Source organism: Salvelinus fontinalis, chromosome 17 (genome assembly GCF_029448725.1).
Source record: "Salvelinus fontinalis isolate EN_2023a chromosome 17, ASM2944872v1, whole genome shotgun sequence".
NCBI classification, from domain to species: domain Eukaryota; kingdom Metazoa; phylum Chordata; class Actinopteri; order Salmoniformes; family Salmonidae; genus Salvelinus; species Salvelinus fontinalis.
This window is the reverse complement of record NC_074681.1, coordinates 32543210-32568400: the sequence shown is the minus strand read 5'-3', so window position 1 is coordinate 32568400 and position 25191 is coordinate 32543210. Positions and strand designations below refer to the sequence as shown.

At 44.0% G+C, this 25191-nt stretch overlaps 1 protein-coding gene across 4 annotated transcripts in view; it reads right to left on the bottom strand.

Moving 5' to 3' along the window:
- The window catches only part of LOC129814175 (partitioning defective 3 homolog), a gene marked incomplete at its 5' end in the record, with an annotated part of 196098 nt that overhangs the window by 54424 nt on the left and 116483 nt on the right, over positions 1-25191 (bottom strand). For 3 of the 4 annotated variants that reach the window (XM_055867063.1, XM_055867064.1, XM_055867066.1), the window contains 6 exon segments: positions 6550-6798; positions 12244-12351; positions 16494-16728; positions 16930-17160; positions 21895-21939; positions 22701-22852. In XM_055867063.1, coding sequence (XP_055723038.1) covers positions 6550-6798; positions 12244-12351; positions 16494-16728; positions 16930-17160; positions 21895-21939; positions 22701-22852 — 1020 coding nt within the window. 4 annotated transcript variants of the gene reach the window in all.

Genomic DNA, 25191 nt, shown 5'->3' with positions numbered 1-25191 from the left:
AACGACCCTAAGCACACAGCCAAGACAACACAGGAGTGGCTCCGGGACAAATCTCTGAATGTCCTTGAGTGGCCCAGTCAGAGCCTAGACTAGAACACAATCAAACATCTCTGTAGAGACCTGAAAATAGCTGTGCAGTGATGCTCCCCATCCAACCTGACAGAGCTTGAGAGGATCTGCAGAGAAAATGGGAGAAATTCCCCAAATACAAGTGTGCCAAGCTTGTAGCGTCATACCGAAGAAGACTTGAGGCTGTAATTGCTGTCAAAGATGCTTCAGAAAAGTACTGAGAAAAGGGTCTGAATACTTAAGTCTAAAATGTCTAAAAACCTGTTTTTGCGTTGTCATTATGGGAGTAGATTGATGAGGAAAGAAAACGATTTGTGAAAAAGTCGAGGGGTTTGAATTCTTTCCGAATGTACTGTATATTGGGCCTATATGAATTCTAGGTACTTTTGAAGTACATCTTGTGCCCTAGAAACAAATATGTAACACTGTGAAGACATTTGTTTATTATAAAAGCTAAAACGCTGACACAAATACCAGTCAAATCAAAATCAATCAAATCAAAATCAAATAAAATGTTATATGTCACATGCTTCGAAAAACAACAGGTGTAGACTAACAGTCAAATGCTTACTTACAGGCCCTTCCCAACAACGCTGAGGAAAACAGAAAACAAGAACACCAGGAATATATACACAATGAGTAACGATAACCTAGCTATATACACAGGGTACCAGTACCAAGTCATTTGTGGACTATTAGGATTTCTACATTGTGTAAAAGCACTATTTTCCTATTGCGATGCATTACATTGAAAATTGTACACGCTCTCTTTAAAAACGTAAGGTTTGTGATGACATGCAAGATATCTGTCATGAATTCATCACTAGGATCATTGATCTCATGAACAAGATATCCCCTTTCTTTCTATGCCCCCAAATGTTTGGATATACTGGGAAAGTTACCAGGTTGTTAGCTAGCTAGCCAATGAGGTACTGTAACATGACTGAAGAAAGTGTAAACAAATGGTTAACGACATGCAAGTAGTTTTAGAGCTGGGTGGAGGGAATGGTGCTGTCATTCCACAGTATGATTAAGTTGACAGAAGTCAGTCATGGCTCTCAGGGTGGAGGAAATGGCTGACTTCTCCCCTGGGTTTCATGAAGCTTCTGGCAGACTCATTTTACGCTGCACAGTTAAATTGAAATTTCTGATGGGCCGTAGTTTTGAAAGCGAAGGCAATTAGAAAATGAATTCCGCTGTATATTTATGCAGCTGCAGGTTTGTTTTCCTTCTCAGTCAAGCGGCCAAATGGTCGCTGGAAGATTTTATAGCTCAGAGGAAATAAAAATAATATTCTGTCTCTCTCATTTTGAGACAGACTAGGGCAGTTCAGACAGCACATTTCCCCCCTTGGTAGAACAGGGTATGACTGTCCACAATGATAATAATAACACATACTGTAAATACTATAGTGCCATGGACATGAGTAGGTCACATACTGTGGGTCATATCAATTACTTCATCTCTTTTATGACATTAACCCTGAACTACATAGTAGAAGTTATACTTGGGGCTATGGCTATGAGATATGGTCAAAAGTAGTGCACAATTTAGGGAATAGGGTGTCATTTGGGACTAAGCAAGGATAAAGGCGTCCGCATGCTTTCCAGCCGAAACAGTTCGCTAGAGTGTGGAAACCCCTTCAAATATGTGGATTCGGCTATTTCAGCCACACCGGTTCCTGACAGGTGTATAAAATCGAGCACACAGCCATGCAATCTCCATAGACAAACATTGGCAGTAGAATGGCCTCCCGGGTGGCGCAGTGGTCTAGGGCACTGCATCGCAGTGCTAGCTGCGCCACCAGAGTCTCTGGGTTCGCGCCCAGGCCGGGCTGGGTTCGCGCCCAGGCTCTGTCGCAGCCGGCCGCAACCGGGAGGTCCGTGGGGCGAAGCACAATTGGCATAGCGTCGTCCGGGTTAGGGAGGGTTTGGCCGGTAGGGATATCCTTGTCTCAGTATGTAAGATGTAATGAAATGTGAAAAATGTAATAAAATGTATGCACTCTACTGTAAGTCGCTCTGGATAAGAGCGTCTGCTAAATGACTAAAATGTAAATGTAAAAAAATGAATGGCCCGTACTGAAGAGCTCAGTGACTTTCAACGTGGCACCGTCATAGGATGCCACATTCCCAACAAGTCAGTTTGTCAAATTTTGTCCCTGCTAGAGCTCCCCTGGTCAACTGTAAGTGGTGTTATTGTGAAGTGGAAACGTCTAAAAGCAACAGCGGCTCAGCAGTGAAGTGGTAGGACACACAACCTCACAGAACTGGACTGCCGAGTGCTGAAGCGCACACTACCGAATTCCAAACTGCCTCTGGAAGCAACGTCAGCATAATAACTGTCTGTTGGGAGCTTCATGAAATCGAGCAGTCGCACATCAGACTAAGATCACCATGCGCAATGCCAAGCATTAACTGGAGTGGTGTAAAGCTCGCCGCCATTGGATTCTGGAGCAGTGGAAACGTGTTCTCTGACGTGAAGAATCACGCTTCACCAACTGAGGGTACAACAGAAGAATTTGGGTTTGGCGGATGCCAGGAGATCGCTACCTGCCTGAATGCATAGTGCCAACTGTAAAGTTTGGTGGAGGAGGAATAATGGTCTGGGGCTGTTTTTCAGGGTGCGGGCTAGGCTCCCTGAGTGAAGGGAAATCTTAATTAACGCTACAGCATACAATGACATTCTTGGTGAATCTGTGCTTCGACTTTGTGGCAACAGTTTGGGGAAGGCCCTTTCCTGTTTCAGCATGACAATGACCCAATGCACAAAGTGAGCTGCATACAGAAATCGTTTGTCAAGATTGGTGTGGAAAAACTTGACTGGCCTGCACACAGACCTGATCTCAACCCCATCGAAAACCTTTGGGATGAATTGGAACGCGAACTGCGTGCCAGGTCTGATCGCCCAACATCAGTGCCCAACCTCACTAATGCTCTTGTGGCTGCAGCAATGTTCCAACATTGAGTGGAAATCCTTCCCAGAAGAGTGGAGGCTGTTATAACAGCAAAGGGGGGACCAACTCCTTATTAATGCCCATGATCTTGGAATGAGATGTTCAACGAGCACATACACATACTTTTGGCCATGTAGTGTATTATGCCGATGGTGTGACATTTTTGTTCATTTTGGACTTGGATTTTTCGGCTGTGTGGGCACATACATTTTTTCTGGAGGCAAGCCGAAGTCTATGCCCCTTCCTTGGTGATTGGTCAATAGTAGGGATTCTTTAATAAAGTCTATCATTCAACGAGAGACGACTTGTTTTCATGCACATTTATTTATTGAGAAATATTGGACCAAACATCTATGATGTAAAATTGCAACTAAGATCTTCTTGGCAAAAACGTCAAAATGAATGACAGATTTGAGTTATTTCGGACTATTTTAAGGAAGTGTATATTGGCTACGGCGTCTCAAAACAGACAAACGGTACTATTGACACTTTTTTTTTTTCCATTTTCAAGCGAAGGTCTTTTAAGGGAGTATACGAGCGTATATGAGCACACTCGCTCAGTTAGCCTCCAGCCGAACTGAAGCATGCTGATGCCTTAAGGCTCACCAAAGACGATTCTGCCTGTACACAAGCTACCAGGGCATGTATGATCTCCTTTAAAAGGGCTATTTCTCCGGCAGAGAGCCATGTTTCTTTCTCCCTTTCAGCTTCCTGTTCTGTGTATAATGTCCACCGCAGCAAAGCTCTTATATCAGTCCTTACTGACATACAGGACCTTAATGACAAACATTCCTGCTACTTGACTTGGGAAAAGCTACAAGGTTCCCACCTCGCTCTCCCTCCTATGGTGGGCTGTTAATACACTTCCTGCTCTGTGTAGGTCCTAAAGGAAACACACTTCCTGGTTTTCTCCTGTTAGTATAACAACCTCTCCTGGGGTGTATTTTCTTATAGTGTGAGGTCTACGCAAAAAAAATTAACATCTTAGATGTGTTTGTTGTTACATGTACCAATTCTCAACAGAAAGTTACTGACACAAACTCTTGTTTAAATCTTAAGAAAATGTTGCCCAGTATTGAGTAACAGATATATAAACATCTATTCTATCGCACCAGTTCTGCTTGACATGTGCAGTGCCCCTTGGAGCATAGCGTGCAGTTCCCCTTGGAGCATAGAGTACAGTAATCAAGTTGAACTGACTACATATAAATCCCTATAAAGAAACAGGAAAGTAGTGCAACTTATATACATCTTCAACTTGCAATAAAAAATATTTTACAATCAAATACTCTCCTTCTAAAAATTCCCATGGTGTAATACGCTGTGCCTCTACTTCGCAGTGGCATTATTTCCAAACGCTTTCCAAGGGCATAATGATTTTCAGAAATCAAATAAAACTTGCGTTAATAATGGCACCCTGTGCACTACTTCTGATCAGTGCTCTGGTCAAAAGTAGTGCACTATATAGAGAATAGGGTGGCATTTGTGACGTAGACACATATCTAATAAAGTTGTAGGTTTGTGATGATACATCTGCTTATGATTAATGTCTTCGGGGGGGCTGAGTCTTTCACAAACCTCATCTCCCCTCAAGAGATGCACAGTACAACAAAACAATGGCCGCTCTAACTTGAAAAAACAATACCATCACCAACAGTGACCCGACCTAATGCTGAAATAGCACTGAAGAGCCAAACACAAGCAAAGTTTAAACAGATTGCGCCAGTGGTTCTGATGCAACGGGTTATGTTTATTGAACGAGTGAGCCATGGTATTGCTCGTCTCTTAACAGCCGCAGTGCACGGGAATGCTATTCATTTCTTCTTCACACATCCCCTCTCTAGAACTATATCCAAAACTTAACACTGCGGCAGCACAATGAATTATACATCAATACTACATAGTACATACAGTATTAATACATCTACACACATCTGAGTAGAGGGACATGTGAAATAACACCCAGGATAACTGTATTCACTCTGGCTAGGGAAATCATCCCAGGTTATTCATCTGTACTGTGCTCCAGGCCATACAGTTCTACAGTGGTATACTGCGGCTTCGGCTCAAATGGCACCGGGGCACATAGGGATCTGGTCAAAAGTAGTGCACTATATAGGGAATAGGGTGCCATTTGCTATAGATAGAGGGCCCACAGGCTTATGGTTTCTCATCACAGCCTTTAGTGTGATGTAAAGTACTGTCACTGCAGTGGCCCCTGGGTTCACTATGCCATCACAGGGACACTGACTATGAATGAATAACATAGTAGGAATAAAGATTTGTCAATATACGATTTGATGTATTTCATGTATGACCATTGCTGCGAAACCAATTTCCTCAGGGACAATAAAGTTGAAAGTTGAAGTCAGTCTTGGGAATGGTGTGAGATGATTGACAGACAGCCAATCCCAAAGGAAAGTGAACAGTCAGCCTGAGGATATGTTTCTCTATGTTTGCGTCTCAAATTACACCTTTATCCCTATTAAGTGCACTACTTTTGACTAGGGCCCAAGTAGTGCCTATTCCCTATAAAAGCCGAATCAAACTATGTAGGAAATAGGGTGGCATTTGGGACGCATACTATGATATGAACATGTAAGAAACGGGGGAAGTAGATCAGGAGAGCATAAGAGAAAATGTAGAAATGCTGCCTTCCTTTCCCTCCAGAAACAAGGTAATCACCAGTGAGTCCCAGTCAGTAGAGTGGTGACATTTAACTGCCTGTACTTGTTTTCCTGGGGTGAGAGTTGATGGCTGGACTAAGACACAAGACAGAGTATATCAGCCTTCTATACTGTAGCTACTCAGTGCTCAGATATAGAATACTTATAGATGAAAGTGAGTGACAGCATAAAAATGTGGAGGTACTCTATGCACAACAGTGTTTCTCCTAGCAGTACTCAGGCACGGCAAGGCACAGCAAGATACTATTCTCTCAGGAATGAGTTCTTCAACACCGAAGAGGCTTGAAGCTGGAATCCATAATGGTGAAACAGCCATGTCCGTTTGCGATATTACAACAACAAAGAAGTTACTGGAAACCATGAACACTGTTCTCCCCCTTGGCAATCACTGCACGCGTGATAGCAGAGCACAATATGTACTGACTTTTTTTTTTTAGCATTTTGTGAGACGCTTCTCATCTCGGCAACAAAAACAACAGTGGTAGGGCTGCCAGTGGCGCCGTGCCCCATACTGCAGATTCCATCTTTACATGATGGTCTGTCTATAACACAAGTATAAAACCAAGCTGCCATGCAGTAGTGCTACTTAATAGTGCTTGATATTACTACCACTCTTCATCAGACCTGGGTTCAAATACTATTTTAAATCATTTCAAATACTTTACCTGAGCTTGCCTGGGTTAATGGACCAACATAATAGTCTCACAATGGCAACCCCTGCCCAATCTGGCACTCCTGGCAGGCTAGAGCCAATGGCCAAAGTATTTGAACGATTTTAAATAGTATTTGAACCCAGATCTGCTCCTCATAGCGTGGAATAGACCCTCGAGCCCCTACCTGTCGGCGGAGGGAGGGCGTCCATTTGCATTGCGGGTTTTGCCGACTTGTGTGTACAGGGAGGGATCTTGATGGTGGTTGTCTCGGGGGCTCTGGGGCCGGCTGTGCCCGCTGTCCAGGGACGTGTCCAGGGGCCCGATGCCTGCGTAGGGGTGCTCCTCGTCTCGGCTCAGGTTGACATCCAGGATCTCAGCGTAGTCCCTCTCCCGTGCCTGGCGCTCCCGCAGCTCCCGCGTCTTAGCCTGGATCCTGGACGAGAGAATGTTTCATTATTGATTCCTCAAAAAGAAGAACTGTGGATGCGTCCCCAATGGCAGCATACAGTGCCTACGGAAAGTATTCAGACGCCTTGATTTTCCCCCCTCATTTTGTTACATTACAGCCTTATTCTAAAATGGATAAAAACATAAAAAAATCCTAAGCAATCTACACACAATACCCCATAATGACAAAGCAAAAACTGTTTTAGAAAGTTTTGCAAATGTATTCAAAATAATAAACCAAAATACCTTATTTACATAAGCATTCATACCCTTTGCTATGAGACTCAAAATTGAATTCCGATGCATCCTGTTTCCACTGATCATCGTTGAGATGTTTCTACAACTTGGAGTCCAACTATGGTAAATTCAATTGATTGGACATGATTTGGAAAAGCACACACCTTTCTATAAAAGGTCCCACAGTTGACAGTGCATGTCAGAGCAAAAACCAAGCCATGAGGTCAAAGGAATTGTCAGTAGAGCTCCGAGACAGGATTTTGACGAGGCACTTCCTAGAGCTGGCCGCCCGGCCAAACTGAGCAATGACCTTGGTCAGGGAAGTAATCAAGAACCTGGTGGTCACTCTGACAGAGCTCCAGAGTTCCTCTGTGGAGATGGGAGAAACTTCTAGAAGGACAACCATCTCTGCAGCACTCCACCAATCAGGTCTTGGTAGTAGAGTGGCCAGACGGAAGCCACTCCTCAGGAAAAGGCACATGACAGCCTGCTTGGAGTTTGCCAAAAGGCACCTAAAGACTCTCAGACCATGAGACACAAGATTCTCTGGTCTGATGAAACCAAGATTGAACTCTTTGGCCTGAATGCCAAATGTCACGTCTGGAGGAAACCCGGCACCCTCCCTTCGGTGGAGCATGGTGGTCGGAGCATCATGCTGTGGGAATGTTTTTCAGCGGCATAGACTGGGAGACTAGTTAAGATTGAGGCAAAGATGAATGGAGAAAAGTGAAGAGAGATCCTTGATGAAAACCTGCTCAGACTGGGGCGAAGGATAACCTTCCAACAGGACAATGACCCTAAGCACACGGCCAAGACAATGCAGGAGAGGCTTCAGGACAAGTCTCAATGTCCTTGAGTGGCCCAGCCAGAGCCCGGACTTGAACCCGATCGGCCAACTCTGGAGAGACCTGAAAATAGCTGTGCAGCAATAAGCTTGAGAGGATCTGCAGAGAAAAATGGGAGAAACTCCCCAAATACAGGTGTGCCAAGATTATAGCGTCATACCCAAGAAGACTTGATGCTGTAATCCATGCCAAAGGTGCTTCAACAAAGTACTGAGTAAAGTGTCTGAATACTTATGTAAATGTGATATTTCCATTTTTTATTTGTAATAAAATTGCAAAACATTCTAAAAACCTATTTTTGCTTTGTCATTATGGGATGTTGTGTGTAGATTGATGAGGGGGAAAAAAACGATGTAATCACTTTCAGAATACACCTGTAAGGTTACAAAATGTGGAAGAAGTCAAGGGGTCTGAATATTTTATATATTCTTCACCCTCGTCCAGAGCCCTATACAGGGAATAGAGTGCCATTTGAGACGCAACCTATGTTCACAGGCAGCTGCTCCCCTCTCTAGAACACTTAAGATGTCTTTTAATAAACCCTCTTCTAGTGGAAAGCTTCCACTACTGCAATGAAGTACTTAGACAATCTGTGGAGGTCTAGGAGTAGGGTACCCTGGGAAAAGGTGGAGAGGCAGAAACTTCCACCTAATCAATGTCTGATCTGTAATGGGAGAGTTCCTTTCCCAAGGACCAGTTGAGAGTTACAATTCCTCTGGCAAAACACATATTGATTGGTCAAGGCCAGAGGCTAGAGAAAATCTACCTCTGATTGACTGAGTGGATGAATTTACTCAGGTGAGGGTCAGAGACCAGGGCCTGCATTTCACAGCTAGACAGAAAAACCTAATTGTTTTGTGACGTCCAAACGGCACCCTATTCCCTATATAGTACACTAGGCCTGGTCAAATGTGGCGCACTATATAGGGAATATAGTACCATTTGGGACACAGCCACAGGCAAGCATCTGTCTGGTGAATCAACGGTCTGGAATATAAAGTGATCAGATTTTTCGTCACAGGATTATGTGTCGCTTATCCCACAGGACCTTCCATCCGGGTTTCCTTTCTTTCAGCATGTTTTATCATTATTGTGTAGCTGTCCGTTGCCACCAAGGGACATTATCATTACACAGTGGACACAATGGCACATTGTTACGTGTGGAAGCTGAGGAAAGGCCACTCATCATCCCTGGTTCTGATGCGCCCCCCCCCCCTAGTATAAAATCCATTATAGCTCCTATACTCTATGCCAAGTACAGATGTTTCCATCTCTCATCAGGGCCAATCATTAAGACCTCTGAGGGTTTCCTCACAGAAACATGTCAGGGCTGAGACCATTGTTTGGTCCAATGGTTGATCTTGCCCTTCTTCCTGGCTGGCCCTCAGGCTTATGACCCGTGTTGGCACTTGGCCTTATCTAGATAGAATATCTCATTGAAGGGTGTTAAGAATACTTACTACCACAAAAATGCTGAATAAACAGAGGTGGAATTTTAAGGAGGCTCTGCTGTAGCAGTGTTATTTGTTTAGAAGATGTAGGGATTGACATTGTACCGGCTTTCATGTCAAGGCAACTGCTTTTGTAAGGATCCAATTCACAGTCGGTCGGTCTAGCTAGCCTGCTTAGGAAATAGCATTGGCGACCCCTCCACCTCCTCTCAATGGAAAGGCTTCTGAGCCAAACAAAGCGAGGGAGCAGATTGCTATGTCTGCTCTTATCTTATCAGCAGCACCGTGCTTACCATCAGTAGCCTACTAAACTCCCCCAACACAAACCTTGTTTTCCCACGGTTTAAAGCTAGGTCTCTCAAGGGCCCGTTTCCTTCTGGTAATTTAGATATTCGCTGAGTCTACAAACAAGCTTTAGCTGGTGTCTGCACTCAGGGCAGGCTGCAGTGCCAACATGTTATAAGAGGCATATGCTTCCATTAAGAAACCCTCAAAATATTCTAAAGATGGTTCAGTCCACTCAACTCAGCGACTGCCTGGAATCTGTGATGTCTTTGCAAATCTCATCAGGGGAATATTATTGCCTTTTTGGATAAATATTTTCACCTATAATGACTTTATTTCATTTCACACTTAAATGGGAAACCTGTTTCCTTGACGTATTATTTCATCATGTGGCTAATGCACATTTCTTGGGGCATATGTAGATTTCCCAGTTGAGTGCTAGATGAGGAAAAGCTGTCTGTCCTCCGTTCCTGGCAGTAAAGAGGCCCAGAGAGAAGCAAGGGGATGATAATTGCAAGTTGAAAGGCTGATAATTGGCAAAACTGTAATTATGTGCTCGGTGAGGTACTCCCTCCATGCAGTTAAAATGACTACCTTAGCTGTTCACCAGGTAATGGTTTGTAGAGAGAGAGGGAGGGGGGGGGGGTGTAGGTAGTTAGCACACTGGGAATACAAGGGTTTCATCAGGACAAAGAATCAGCATGACTGATGGGGCGGCAGGTAGCCTAGTGGTTAGAGCGTTGGGCCAGTAACCGAAAGGTTGCAGGATCGAATCCCCGAGCTGACAAGGTTAGCTGACAAGGTTAGCTCGGGGATTCGTTCTGCCCCTGAACAAGGTAGTAGAATTTGATATTAACTGACTTGCCTATTAATAATTAAATGAAATAAAGAGCACCCATATGGAATCTACCTAGAGATCCATCTCATAATGAATGTTATCTGAAATGTTCCATTGGTGTGCTTTATGCATATAAAGGGAGACATACCTTCAATATTGGCAGATATTGGACAGATTGGCAGATGATGATGATGCTATTTATTTATACAAGTGGTTTGATCATAATGCTTTTTGGTCTCACTTCTCAGTCCTTCATGCCAAGATCACTAGCATAAGTATAGTATAGTATTGAGTGCATTCATTCCCCGTATTCCTTTCTGAATCCAGTATTTGCGACACTTATTAGCCGAGAGCCAGAAGCAGAAAGAGCCATTTTGTTGATTGGCGTGATTTCATAATGACAGTTCCTTTGATTTGGTCTCCATGTCCAAGTGATTGGCTGTGCATCACAGTAAGGACAGCGCGGTAATGACAGCGCGGTAATGACATGGTACGTAGAAATCGAAGTGTGCCGTGATGAATGTTATGATTGCTACCCCGCAGTCGGGGCTCTAGATATCTGGGCTTGAAAAGAAGCTCTCATGTTGTCACAGATTGCCCCCAAACCTTTCACTCCTCCTTCAATAGAGGGTAAATCAAAGGAAACATTCAGGGCTTCAGTCGGGTGGTGTAAATCAAGCGCCAACCAAACACACCCTCTCTCTATTCTTTGTCCCGCGTCCCAAATGGCACCACATTCCCTATAGAGTGCACTGCTTTTGACCAGGGCCCACTATTTAGGGAATGGGGTGCCATTTGGGACGCACCCCCTGTCTGTAGTCTGTGTGTGGATGTAGCTATTAGTTGACCTGTGGGATCACAGAAAAGGACGGGGGTCATTGCCAGGGCAAGCAGAGCAGGCTCTGTCAGTGAGGAGTCCTAATAGCGCTGACTTCTGACATTCCCACAGCTCTGGGTGGAAACAGAAGACATTGGTCGTGTTTCTCTGCTCAGACTTTGCACGCATCAACCAATGGTTGTGTTCCACGTGAGAGACTGCGCCGTTGGGCAGCAGATTTCTATAGCATTTGACGTGGTAAGCTGATACCCAAAATACCTATCCAAGCATTGTAAGATCGGGCATGGGTCAGCAAAGTCTGAGCAGGGGACCGCGACCTGTGTGACTGACAAGCTAGCCTTAGCTTCAGTTTTCTTTTGCATCAATGGTACATTACAGTGATAGCAGTGTCTTGCGCAATATCCTATTAGTATGATTCACGGTAAGGAGACAATAGCGAAGCACTGCTAGGAAAACAGTTTTGCTTTTGAGGAATCCATGGTTGTGCCCCATCTGCAATAGTCTTGGAGCGGAAACAGCACAGTCATACAAGAACATTTAAAAAATAGGTGAGATCACAGTTTTCAGTTGCATTTTGTCAAACCAGTTACTACTTAAAATGTTTGCGTATGTAACTTTCATAATGTGAATAATTTGAATTAATTAAACATAGTGTTGTAGTGTGTGTGTGTGCATGTGTGTGTGTGTGTGTGTGTGTGTGTGTGTAGTAATAGCTTTGGCATTTACAGTCTGGTGCCCAAATTACTGTCACATCCCCCACCTGCCACTTCCTTCATTAGGCAGTGTGGCTTGTAGCCTGGGGTTGGCCTAGTGGATAGCACCAATGCCTTTCAGCACATACACACTAGTGTGTGTGTGTGTGGGATCAAATCCCAGTCCCAGAGCAACCTTGACACTGTGTGAGTGTCTCTCTGTAGACAGACATACAGACACTCACCTCTCCTGTTCTAGTTTCATCCTCAGTGTCTCTTCTTCTGAGGCCTGCAGCTCCTCCAGCCTCCCTTTACGCTCTAGTTTCTCTCCGTCCTTGCGGTGTTTTCCAAACCTGAAACATTGGGGCAGCAGACAAAGACGATTTTACCAAAATGGCTTTGATTTTGGTCAATTTAAGGGTCCCTCCTAAAAGGCACCCTATTCCCTAGTGCACCGTTTTTGATCAGAGCCCTATGCCATGGGACCTGGTTAAAAACAGCATACTATATAGGGAAAAGGGTGCAATTTGACAGACCCAAAAAATTCTTATAAATGACTAATGGCGATCAACTCTGCCATTCTCTCCAACTCCCTTCTAACAAACAGGCCATCAAATATTTCACTTTTAAATTGTACTTGACTGAGTTTGCCTGTGATCAGGTCTGAAGTTGACAGGAGACAAGACCATATTACCATAGCCCATCAAAGTAATTATATTCATGGGAAGGGAAATAGTAGTAAACCAAATGGGAACTACTTGAAATTATATTTCAGCTTGATTGACTCCACATAAAAGGCACCCTGTTGATTAAATTACGTTGCAGACCTTATTTATATGATGGACCTAGGCTTATTCAGAGGGAAATTGGCCTGCAGAGAGTTGAGTTTAATCAGCTGTAAAAAAAACAAGAACTTCTCAGCACAGAGAGATGGAGAGATATATAGAACAAACTAAAGGAGCAAGAGAGAGTGAGTGACCGAGAGAGATAACGAAAGGAGAAAGAGTGAGAGACAGAGAGATAACGAAAGGAGAAAGAGTGAGAGAGAGAGAGAACGAAAAGATAAAGAGTGAGACGGAGAGAGATAAAATGAGAAAGAGGGTGAGAGAGAGATAACGAAAGGAGAAAGAGGATGAGAGAGAGATAACAAAAGGAGAAAGAGGGTGAGAGAGATAAAAGGAGAAAGAGGGTGAGAGAGATAACGAAAGGAGAAAGAGGGTGAGAGAGATAACAAAAGGAGAAATAGGGTGAGAGAGAGATAACGAACGGAGAAAGAGGGTGAGAGAGAGATAACGAACGGAGAAAGAGGGTGAGAGAGAGAGATAAAGAACGGAGAAAGAGGGTGAGAGAGATAACGAAAGGAGAAAGATGGTGAGAGAGATAACGAAAGGAGAAAGAGGGTGAGAGAGAGATAACGAAAGGAGAAAGAGGGTGAGAGAGATAACGAAAGGAGAAAGAGGGTGAGAGAGAGATAACGAAAGGAGAAAGAGGGTGAGAGAGAGAGATAACGAAAGGAGAAAGAGAGTGAGACAGAGAGAAATAACAAAAGGAGACAGAGAGAGAGAGAGAGGGGTGAGCGGGAAAGACCGAAGGGGGAGGTCCATTACCTGAAAAATTGATCAACAAATGGCCTCAAATGTAGCATAAAGCCGTTGAAAGTGTTAATATGAAGTGCAGCCCTATCTATCACAGAGACAGCGGGTGACAGTTTCTCCTTCCACTCCGGTGGCTTCCATTAAATCTCCTTAAAATCACCAGCCACGTCCCAAATGGCACCCTATTATATATAGTATAGAGTGCACTACTTTGACCAGAGCCCCTATGGGCACTAGTCAAAAGTAGTAAACTATATATAGGGAATAGGGAGCCATTTGAGATTCCCCCCAGTCTCCTTCAGAAACACTGGCAGGAAGAACTAGTGAAACTTTCAGAGATTAGAACATTCATCATGACAGAAGGGCATTCAATATTCTGTGTACAGTTAAGCACAGAACCCTCCTCTCCTCTTCCGACTTCTACACCACTTATAAGATGGGCATTTAACAAGAGGTTATTTTAGTTAAAGAAGCAAGCGACTGGGAAACGTCAAGTTCAAGAGCTCTGTTGACAATGCAAAAAAAAGTGTTAAGTGAAAGTGTCATAAGAGAAAGACAAATATTTGAGGAGGTGTTTATTTCCGAATCTCACAGAACGTCCATGAGAAGATTCCTTGATGTTTTGATATCAAATGCTAGGGATTTGAGATGCACAGGACCAATCATGTATTTCAAACTCATCTCTACACAAGTATGTGTAGCCTTTATTTAACTAGGCAAGTCAGTTAAGAACAAATTCTTATTTACAATGACAGCCTACCCCGACCAAACCCAGACGACGCTGGGCCAATTGTGCGCCGCTCTATGGGACTCCCAATCACGTCCGGTTGTGATAGAGCCTGGATTTGAACCAGGGTGTCTGTAGACACCCGGGAGCCCCCAGGTAAAGTGATAAGGTCTGCCTTGACAGCGGCAGCACTGTCAAAATGTCATTACAAGTCTCACTGACTCTAGCATTCATTACCGATTAAGCACAGCTTCTTGAAACCTTTCATAAGCTACAGTACTAAAGGGAAGGGAAAGGAGATACCTAGTCAGTTGTAAAACTGAATGCAGTCAACTGAAAAGTGTCTCCCGCATTTAACCCAACCCCTCTGAATCAGAGAGGTGCGGGGGGGGGGGCTTCCTTAATCGACATCCACGTCATTGGAGCCTGGGGAGCAGCTGTTGTGGGGGTTAAGGGCATAATGGCAGATTCTTGCCGGATTGCGGATTCTTCACTTTACCATACTGTACCATACTGTAGCTCTGAAAAAACCAACCATACTGATGCTGTCACGTGTGTGTTTCTGGGCAGTGGCCATCTGGGGGATGCTGCCAAGCGAGCAGATTGGGTGTTGCTTTGAGTCCAAGTGGTGATCAGAGTAGAGTAGATGAGGAAGGCTGCTGTGTTCTAGATGGGGCTCTGATGGAAATGCCGCGTTGATTGGGCTGCAGTGTGTGTGTGTGTGTGTGTGTGTGTGTGTGTGTGTGTGTGTGTGTGTGTGTGTGTGTGTGTGTGTGTGTGTGTGTGCGTACGCATGCGAGCCCAGTGAGATGAGAGGGTCAGATCTAACTAGCGTCTCTGTCTAGTGTCTCGGTTTGAGAGCAGAGAAACACTCCAACCAGACCTGGGTTCAAATACTATTAAAAATCATTTCAAACTACACAAGTAGGTATATAGGATGAGCCATGACTACAATACAGTATACACATATAAAGTAAGTAAAACAGTATGTAAACATTATTAAAGTGACCAGTGTGCAGGGTAGAGTACCGGGTGGGAGCCGACTAGTAACAGTTCAGGGTAGGGTACTGGGCGGAGGTCAGCTAGTGGGGATTATTTAACAGTCTGATGGCCTGGAGATAGAAGCTGTTTTCTATTCTCTTGGTCCCAACTTTGATGCACCTGTACTGTCTCCGCCTTCTACAAGGTAGCAGGGTGAACAGGCCGTGGCTCTGGTGGCAGAGGTCCTTGATGATCTTCTTTCCTGTGAAACCGGGTGCTGTAGGTGGCCTGGAGGGCAGGCAGTGTGTCCCCGGTGATGTGTTGGGTTAACCGTGCCACCCTCTGGAAAGCCCTGCGGTTGCGGACGGTGCAATTGCTGTACCAGGCGGTTGATACAGCCCGACAGGATGCTCTCAATGGTGCATCTGTAAAAGTTAGTGAGGGTCTTAGGTGCCAAGCCAAATTTCTTCAGCCTCCTGAAGTTGAAAAGGCGCCGTTGTGACCATTTCAGGTTGTCAGTGATGTGCACTCCGAGGAACTGGAAGGCAATATTGAGCAGCGGTTTCACAATGCTTTCAGTCAATGAAAGAAAATGTTTAAGTCATTATCGAATTAAACCAAAAAGGCAAATTCGTGGGCTCTGAAGTGCGTACTATATGTGTGCTTTTGCAGAAAAACCACTGATCGTGGTCATGTCAATGGGAGGAGCACACCTCCGTAATGATTTGATCCTGCAGTTCCCTGGGACTATCGCAGCCAAACATTTCGAGCTTCCAGCAACCTTTAGGCCAAAGACACACACACACACAAAAACACACACACACCCCTTTAGGTCAAACATCTGATCTGCATGTCTGCCAGGAGATCCTTCTCCTTCCCACTGGATCTCATTATTCTACACTGTTATAAATCAGTCAGCATTCTCCTTGCCACAACCACTTTAGCACACTATTCCTTATTTACTGCACTACCTTTACAAAAGTAGTGCACTATACAGGGAATAGCGTGCTATTTGAGACAGAGCCTGTGTCAGAACCATTTAAGTAAATATGACGTTTGAATGTATCATTGGCATCCCAGACAGCTCAGAGACCATCTCAGACAATCAGATGAAAGGCATGACCCCAGGACCCACCGATAATGTTGGGTGAAACACTGGTAAAGGACGAGGAACAGGTATTGTGTCTCCTACCTGAACATGTCTCCCAGTCCTTTCAGCATGCCTTTCTTAGCCTTGTTCTTGCTGTCCTTCTCTTTGTCTCGGTCTGGCTTCTTTTTGTCTTTCCCTCCTTTGTCCTTCTTCTTGTCTTCATTGGTGCGATTGCCGTTGACCAGCGGTCTCTCTGTGTTGGACAGTGGGGTCAGATCTGCCACAGTGGACACAGAGTCGCGCCCGGACCGAGAGCTCTCCTCGGTGTCCTCCTCCACTAGAGAGATGGAGACATGGGAAGAGATTTATACATTGGGTAATTATTAAGTCCTCAAATTCTGACCTTTCTATGCAGGCATAACTTGAAATGCTGGGTAAATTCTTCAGGCAGAGATATCAACGGAAGATGTGCATTAACGTTTGGTTTATGCATCCGAAGTAGTTAGATCTGTCCAATAGAAGTCCTGCTTCGTCTTACATGTCTCCATGCCCTCGTCGTCCTCCTCGGTGGCTGCTGGCCTGTCGTAAGACTTGTCAATAGCGGCCCGGAAGCTCTCGTTACAGCCCCGCCCCCTGATTATGCGTGGGCGTGGCCTGTGGAAGGGCATGTCACCGTTGAGCGTCACCTCAGCAACGGCGGTCTGTAAACTCTCCAGAGAGCTTGACTTCTTGAGGCCTAGGGAGGGACCCACGTCCCTGGTGGAAGACCCTACGAAGGAGCAACAGTATCCAAAGTTAGTTGATTGATAACACAGCTGTGAGTGAACTAAAGGAGCTTTTGTATTTGCAAATGCACTGTTTAACTAAAGCATTTTTTGTTATTTTACTTTACTGCCTGTGAGTTGAAATGAAAACTTGGGATAGAGCTCATTTCTTACACTATGTGACACAACCAAAACAGGTTAAGTTGCATTTGGAAAAAAGGGATAAACTCAATTCTAAATAAGTCTTGTTTTGTTTTAGAGAGTAGGTGGACAGTACATCTTTTTTCCATCACTCACAGGTTGAAGGGGTATTGTAGAGAAGGTAGAGCGCTATGGAGGTGAAGAGAGAGGATGCATCTGAAGTGACCGGGGCCCATATAAAAGTAGTGGACTATACAGGGAACAGGGTGCCATTTGCGATGCAAGCAAAGAGAGGGATGGATTACCCCAGGGGAAAAGCCCAGCAGGCTCGCTCTCTCTCTAATCCCCAGGGTATACTGGAGCAGAGGTACCGGGTAAACAAGAGGCCCAGGCTACATCCCAAATGGCACCATATTCCCTATTTAGTGCACTACTTTTCGCCCTATATAGCATTTCTTGGGAAGCAGCTCACACTTTAATGTGGGTGGCCATGGATATGGTGGCTGCTTGCCTGGGAAGGAGTGGGAGTGAGGAGAAGTGGAGCGGAGCGGAGGAGGAGTGGAGCAGAGAAGGGTGAAACCTGAACAAGCAGGGCTGGTGACTATTCATGTTCAGTCTTTCCTGTCCTCTTAACGTTTCACTGAAGTTGTAGCTGATAGGCTTTCATTCATCAAAACCCATTCATTTGGTTTTAGCGTACAGCCAGAGGCCGCACAGCACGCTTTCCAGTCACACCTCAGCGGTAGTCTTCAAAATTACACTAACTCAGACCTCTGACAGACGGCGGGAGTCAAGAACAGCAGGCAGTGGTTTGTTTGACAAAGAGTTTTGGGCGTTTCAGAGAGTCAGACCTGGCAACCTCCAGGCTCCTACAGGTCTGCACTGACATGTTTGTTTCAGATATTCCGCCCTGGCAACTGAGCCTTATGTAAATACATGGCTGTGGTTTCAGATAGCAGCCTCCAGCTTCTCCGTTTCTGCACTAGGCATGTTTGTAGGTTTCAGATGGTCATACCTGGCAACCGAGCCTTCTACATATCTGCACTGGCATGTTTGTATGTTTAAGACAGTCAGACCTGGCAACTTAGCTCCTACATTTCTGTAGCTAACATGTTTGTACGCTTCAGATAGTCAGACCTGGCAACCCAGCTCCAACATATCTGTACTATCGATGCATGTTTGTACAGACTGCCACCCTATTCAAACAGGAGAAAACCCGTGTCGTACAGAGATCTACGATGGTGACTTAATATAACAAATACAGCTATCAATCACCCTGCAGTCGACTGGCAGGTCGAACAGGGAATACCTTGGAAGTGTCCTAAATAGCTCCCTTTACATAATATAGGGCCCATGGAGCTCTGGTCAAAAGTAGCGCACTATGTAGGGAATAGGGTGCCATTTGGGACTCAGCCCATTTGTGGCTATAGGACCAACTAAAGCTGCACATATCGAGTGCCTTCAGAAAGTATTCATACGCCTTGACATACTTCACATTTTGTTGTGTTACAGTCTGAATTCAAAATTGATTAAATATATATTTTTTCTCTCACCATCTACACAAAATACCCCATAATGACAAAGTGAAAACATGTTTAAGAAATGTTTGCAAATTTATTGAAAATAAGTATTCACACCCCTGAGTCAATACATGTTAGAATCACCTTCGGCAGTGATGAGTCTTTCTGGGTAAGTCTCTAAGAGCTTTCCACACCTGGATTGTGCAACATTTGCCGATTATTCTTTAAAAAATTCTTCAAACTCTGTCAAATGGTCTGGCCATATATGTTCAAGTAGATTAAAGTCAAAAATGTAACTCAGCTACTTAGGAACTTCACTGTCTTATTGCTAAGTAACTCCAGTGTAGATTTCACATTGTGTTTTAGGTTATTGTCCTGCTGAAAGGTGAATTAATCTGTCAAGTGTCTGGTGGAAAACAAACAGCCAGGTTTTCCTCGAGGATTTTGCCTGTGGTCAGTTCCATTCCACTTCTTTCTTTATCCTGAAAAACACCCCAGTCCATAACGATTACAAGCATACACATAACATGATGGAGCCACCACTACGCTTGAAAATATGGAGAGTGGTAATCAGTAATGTATTGGATTTGCCCCAAACATAACACTTTGTATTCATGACAAAATGTTAATTGCTATGCCATTTTATTTTTAATTATTACTTTAGTGCCTTGTTGCAAACAGGATGCATGTTTTGAAATATTTGTATTCTGTTTCCTTCTTTTCACTCTGTCATTTAGGTTAGTATTGTGGAGTAACTACAATGTTGTTAATCTATCCTCAGTTTTAACATATCAGCCATTAAACTGTGTAACTGTTTTAAAGTCACAATTGGCCTCATGGTGAAATCCCTCATGGTTTCCTTCCTCTCCAGCAACTGAGTAAGGAAAGAGGCCTGTATCTTTGTAGTGACTGGGTGTATTGATACACCATCCAACGTGAAATCATTAATAACTTCACCATACTAAAATGGTTATTCAATGTCATATTTTTTTTATTTTTTTTACCCATCTACCAATAGGTGCCCTTCTTTGCGAGGCCTTTGGGGCTCCCGAGTGACTCAGCGGTCAAAGGTACTGCATCTCAGTGCTAGAGGCGTCACTACAGACCCTGGTTCGATTCCAGGCTGAATCACAACCGACAGTGATTGGGAGTCCCATACGGCGGCGCACAATTGGCCCAGCGTCGTCCGGGTTAGGGTTTGGCCGGCATAGGCCATCATTGTAAATAAGAATTTGTTCTTTAACTGACTTGCCTAGTTAAATAAAGGTTAAATAAATCAAAATTAATTAATTAATTGGAAACCTGTGTTTGAAATTCAGTGCTTGACAGATAATTGTATGTGTGGGATACAGAGATGAGGTAAGTCATAAAAAAAATTATGTTAAACACTATTATTGCACACAGAGTCAATCCGACTTATTATGTGACTTGTTAAGCTAATATTTACTCCTAAACTTATTTAGGCTTCCCATAACAAAGGGGTTGAATACATAACAAAGGGGTTGAATAATTAATTAATTTGTAAAAATGTAAAAAACATTATTCCACTTTGATATTATGGGGTATTGTGTGTAGGCCAGTGACCCAAAAAATCTACATTTAATAAAACATTTATTCAGACTAACAACAAAATGTGTAAAAAGTCAAAGAGTGTGAATACTTTCTGAAGGCACATAACAGACTGGAAACTACTGAAGGAACTTACGTTGCTATTTGCCATTAGGGAGCCCTATATGCATTGCCCTCTCCTAGTGAACTAGTGAAGTCCTCGACAAACATGTGGCTACAGTCTGTGTCAACAAGGTCCTATAGCCAATCAGTGCAGAAGAAGGCCCACTGGGCCAGGCTATCTAAGCTATTGTGTCCCATCACTCCGCTCTCCCAGGCTGTCACGGTCTCAGTCCCAAACGGCACCCTATTCCTTATATAGTGCACTGCTTTTGACCAGAACTCTTATGTTCCCAGGTCAAAAGTAGTGCACTAAATACTTGGGATGTTACTCCCTCTCCTAGGCTGTAACTGTCATCAGTTTCCCCAGGATTGGGGATTTGTTTTGGGCCTGCTAAATGGACCATGCACCATTTAAGGAGTGGATGTATATATTAGAGAGGGAGAGAAAATAAACCCTGAAACACTAAAGATAATAGCCTGAAATCTATTAGCCTAGCTACAACAACAGAGTTACTGGGGCAAAATTAAATGGGGAGTTTTCCCCCCAAAGCTGGGAAAACCTAAAACAATTCAATTCTAGGTGGGTGGTGATCATGTACTTTTCATATGAACATACATCTAGTTGAGATATTTTGTGGATGTCATTTTACAGAGAGGCAAATAAAGTACATATGTGGCCTCTTCTTTGCCAAGTCTTGAATTGGAGGTTAGAAACAACAGGTGTGCGTCCCAATTGGCACCCTATCCCCTATATAAAGCACTACTTTTGACCATTGCCAACCTATGAGCCCTGGTAAAAATGAGTGCACTAAGGGAATAGGGTGCCATTTGGGACACCACCCTTGTATCTCGTTAGTGACGTTAGACACCGTTTGGAGCCTACAACAATGTCCAAACAAGGGACATTAATGACATATTTAGTCTCATTTATGCACAGTAGTCTGACTACGATACTACCTCTATTTTCTGTTGTTTCCCTTTCTTTCTCCTGCTTTCACTGTGCCTTTCGGCTAAATCCCATCCTTCAAAGGATCTGCTATTCAGAGGTGGCTGTGAAAACACACACGGCTGACAATGACGGATGACTTGCTGTCAGTTTGCAGCCCCAGCAAAGGACAGAGCGATTTCGCTTTCTCTCCATCTCTCCCGCCCGCTCTCCTCCCATTCCCTTCCACAGAACAATTAGCAGTGCTGCTGCGTCTTAAGAAGAATCACTGCCTAGTCCATATTCACCAGCCCACAATTCCAATGCAATGACCTCAAACTGTCTTAATGTTCTATGTATTCTCATTGTGATTGGTGGATTCTACATTCTAAAGCAGGTCTGGAATCTCACAATGAAATGGGGGGAGGGACTGTGGAACGGATGAGGTGTCCGTTCTCCCTCAGTGACGTGTCACTCCTTACCTGGCGTGTTCTCTTTGCGAGGGGTGAGGTTAATCTCGTCGGCTACTGTTAAAGGGGGGCAATAAACATGTAGGATCGGTTAGTGAGCACATTCCACATGCAAACATTCCAGCAACGTTATTGTACAGTAAGTACATCATCACATCTTTAGGCAATTACAAGGGCAATCAGAAAACATGCGAGACAGACAGACGGACAGGGAAATGTAGAGATTTAGGATAGCAATCAGAGCTATTGTGATATAAACACGTGCAGGACTACAGTAATTCAGTAGGGATAAGAAGCAGATTAGATATAATCGGCTGAGTCCCAAATGGCACCCTATTCCCTTTATGGTGTACTATTTTGACCAGGGCCCTATGGGGAGCCCCATTTGGGACGCAACCAAAGTGTGGGTGAGAGGGAAAATTACTGTCAGCCAAAGCAATCAGAATGGTTTCATGCCACCTCAAGTGAGCTGAAACGTTGTTCTGAGGTGTGACAGGAGACACAGTACTTAAACCTGTTTGATGTCACACAAAACACAGAGAATTGCATCACATTTCGATGACATACAGTAGAAGCCACAAATATTAGGCTGTGCAACGCAAGTCTTATAGATGCAATTTACAAGGAGGGGGGTATGTATGTGCCTAATGTAGGGATTCCTAACAACTCACAGGGCTGGTTTCACATACACAGAGGGCTAGGCTTAATCTGTGTCCGGTAAACCAGCCAATAACGTGTTGCCATTGGTTCCAGGCAGGGCTGACCTAAAGGGAGTCAAATGAGAGGGAGGAAAGGGACCAGCTGGTTTCCTTCAGTACCTAGATCCATGCTCTTGGACTTGCGTGTCTTGATGATCTCCAGCTGACTGGCATCTCCAAACTGCTTTGTCCGTTTCTCTGACATGCTCTGTCTGCCGAAGCCCTCCCTCTGAAAGGCTCCGTCTGGATCGGTGTCATCAGGGCTCAGGGTGCTACAGGAGAGGGAGTGACGGAGATGGAGACACAAAGACAGAAAAGGAGTGAGGGAGAGCGAGAAAGAGAGTGAGGGAGAGAGAAAGAGAGTGGGTGAGAGAGGAAAGAGAGCGGGGAGGGAGGAAGACAGGAAAAAGAGACAAAGGGATGAGATTATTCCAGTGGTTCTAGTGTAAATCAAACTGTTATTGTCAGGGAGCTTCAGTGGGTCTTCAAATCAAGCCACACCTAGAATCTAGGCCATACTTGATAAGCCACTGATTAAGGTAGAGACTGATTAGGGCTGGACCAGCTACAATCACCACACACTCAGCCCAACCCGCTCCAGGCCCACTGACGAGAACTCAGGCTGGGCCTCATCATCACGGACGCTGCAATGCAAATGGCAACCTATTCCCTATATATAGTGCACAACTTTTGACCAGGGCCCATAGGGTAGTAGGGCACTATATAATGAATAGGGGACAATTTGGGACGTATCCAGGGTTACAACGGCCCTACACGCCCAGTTAAGTATGCAGCAGGTGGGTGTGCCTGTGTGTCCTTTCAAAAAACACACGGGACACATTGACCTTGTCCTTGTGTATGCGTCAGTGTAGAATTAGCCATTTATTTACCTTGTTTATGTTTCACTATTTGTAGAACGCAACATACAGCGGAGTGAAACAGCCTTAGACCTACTCTACATCTAGCTGGTTCAGCGAAGGAAAAACAGAGGAATCTTTTAAATACACAGCATGGGGTCTAATTCGCAGCAACTGAAATTACATTCCGTCGCGAAAACTTAACCAAACATGGTCCTGATTATCAAAAGGAATGTCAAGTCTTAAGACAAGTACTATATAAAAATCAGTCTAGATGCAGAAAAAAGCATTTGATTCAGTGGGATGGGATTATCTATTCCAAGTTATGGATAGATCTGGTTTCAACAAAGAAGTGATACAGGGCATCAAAACACTGTATTCATGTCCGACTGCCAGAATAAAGAGTAATGGACGTTTGTCACGAACGATAAGTTTAAAACGAGGGGGCAAGACGAGGCTAATCTTCCACCCACGCTCTTCTCCTTGTACACCGAGCCGTCAGCACAAGCAATAAGACGGGATCCAACCTTAGAGGGAATAGCAATAAGAGGCAGTGAACATAAGATATGCACGTATGCTGATGTTCACTTATTCCTTAAAGCCCCAGGTTCAAGTGTATCGCGATTGATGTTTTACAAACATTTGGAACATATTCAGGGTATGTGTTGAACATACACAAGACTCAAGCCCTAGTATATAATTACATGCCACAGCAAGAGCTGAAGAGTAGGTAGAACTTCCAGTGGACCTCTCTTCATCTATTAAATATCTGGGGAGTGAATCTAAAAAGACACAGGCAAACTCTATGACAAGAATTACGTTCACGTCAACAAGAACATCTATGATGACCTGGCCAGGTGGAATTCCCTTCCTTTGGATCTTAGTAGCAGCATTGAAACAATCAAAATGAAAATCCTGCTGAGGTTACTGTATTTGTTCTAATCACTGCCCATAGAAATCCCACCTAAACAGTTTAGGGATAAACGGATATCAAGGTTCATCTGGAACAGTAAGAGACCAACAACATTACAATTACCAAACAACGGGGGGGGGGGGGGGGGTATGACCTTACCAAGATTAAAATATTATTTTGGGTCCACCCAATCAACTGAGACCTTGTGTGTTTGTGCAATTCAGAATACGAATCCAAATGGAAAGCCATTGAGAATACTTTGACAGAGATACCCGTACAGTCCGTTTTAGGTAATAAGGACATGGTAATAGAAACATACAGACACAAATGAGTGGATTCATTTCTCTTAAGACACGGTTGAGACAGAGGTCAAACTGCTGAGCTGGCCCGCATTGGACCCCAGCTTCACTCCTGCTGTGGAGGCAAAAAGGCATCACATCATTTTCTAGAGAACTTCCAGGACCTAAGTAAAAAAACATGGCTTGGATAAACAAGATTTTCACAGGTTTTTATTTTGTTTTATTTCACCTTTATTTAACCAGGTAGGCCAGTTGAGAACAAGTTCTCATTTACAACTGCAACCTGCAGAGGTACCTACAGGTTCGATACTACTTTTTAAAAGATATAAAACTGATTGACCCTCAGGCACCTCAGAAATGGACCAAATAATTCACCAACGCATACAACTCGGGGAGTATTTAAAACAAACTATTTCAAGTCTTGACTTGGATATTTTATCTTCAAAGAAACACTCTACAGACTATATTAAACAGAAATGGGAGGAGGAACTTAACATTGAATAACTGATGAAACAAGGTTGAACATATCTGAGACTCAATTA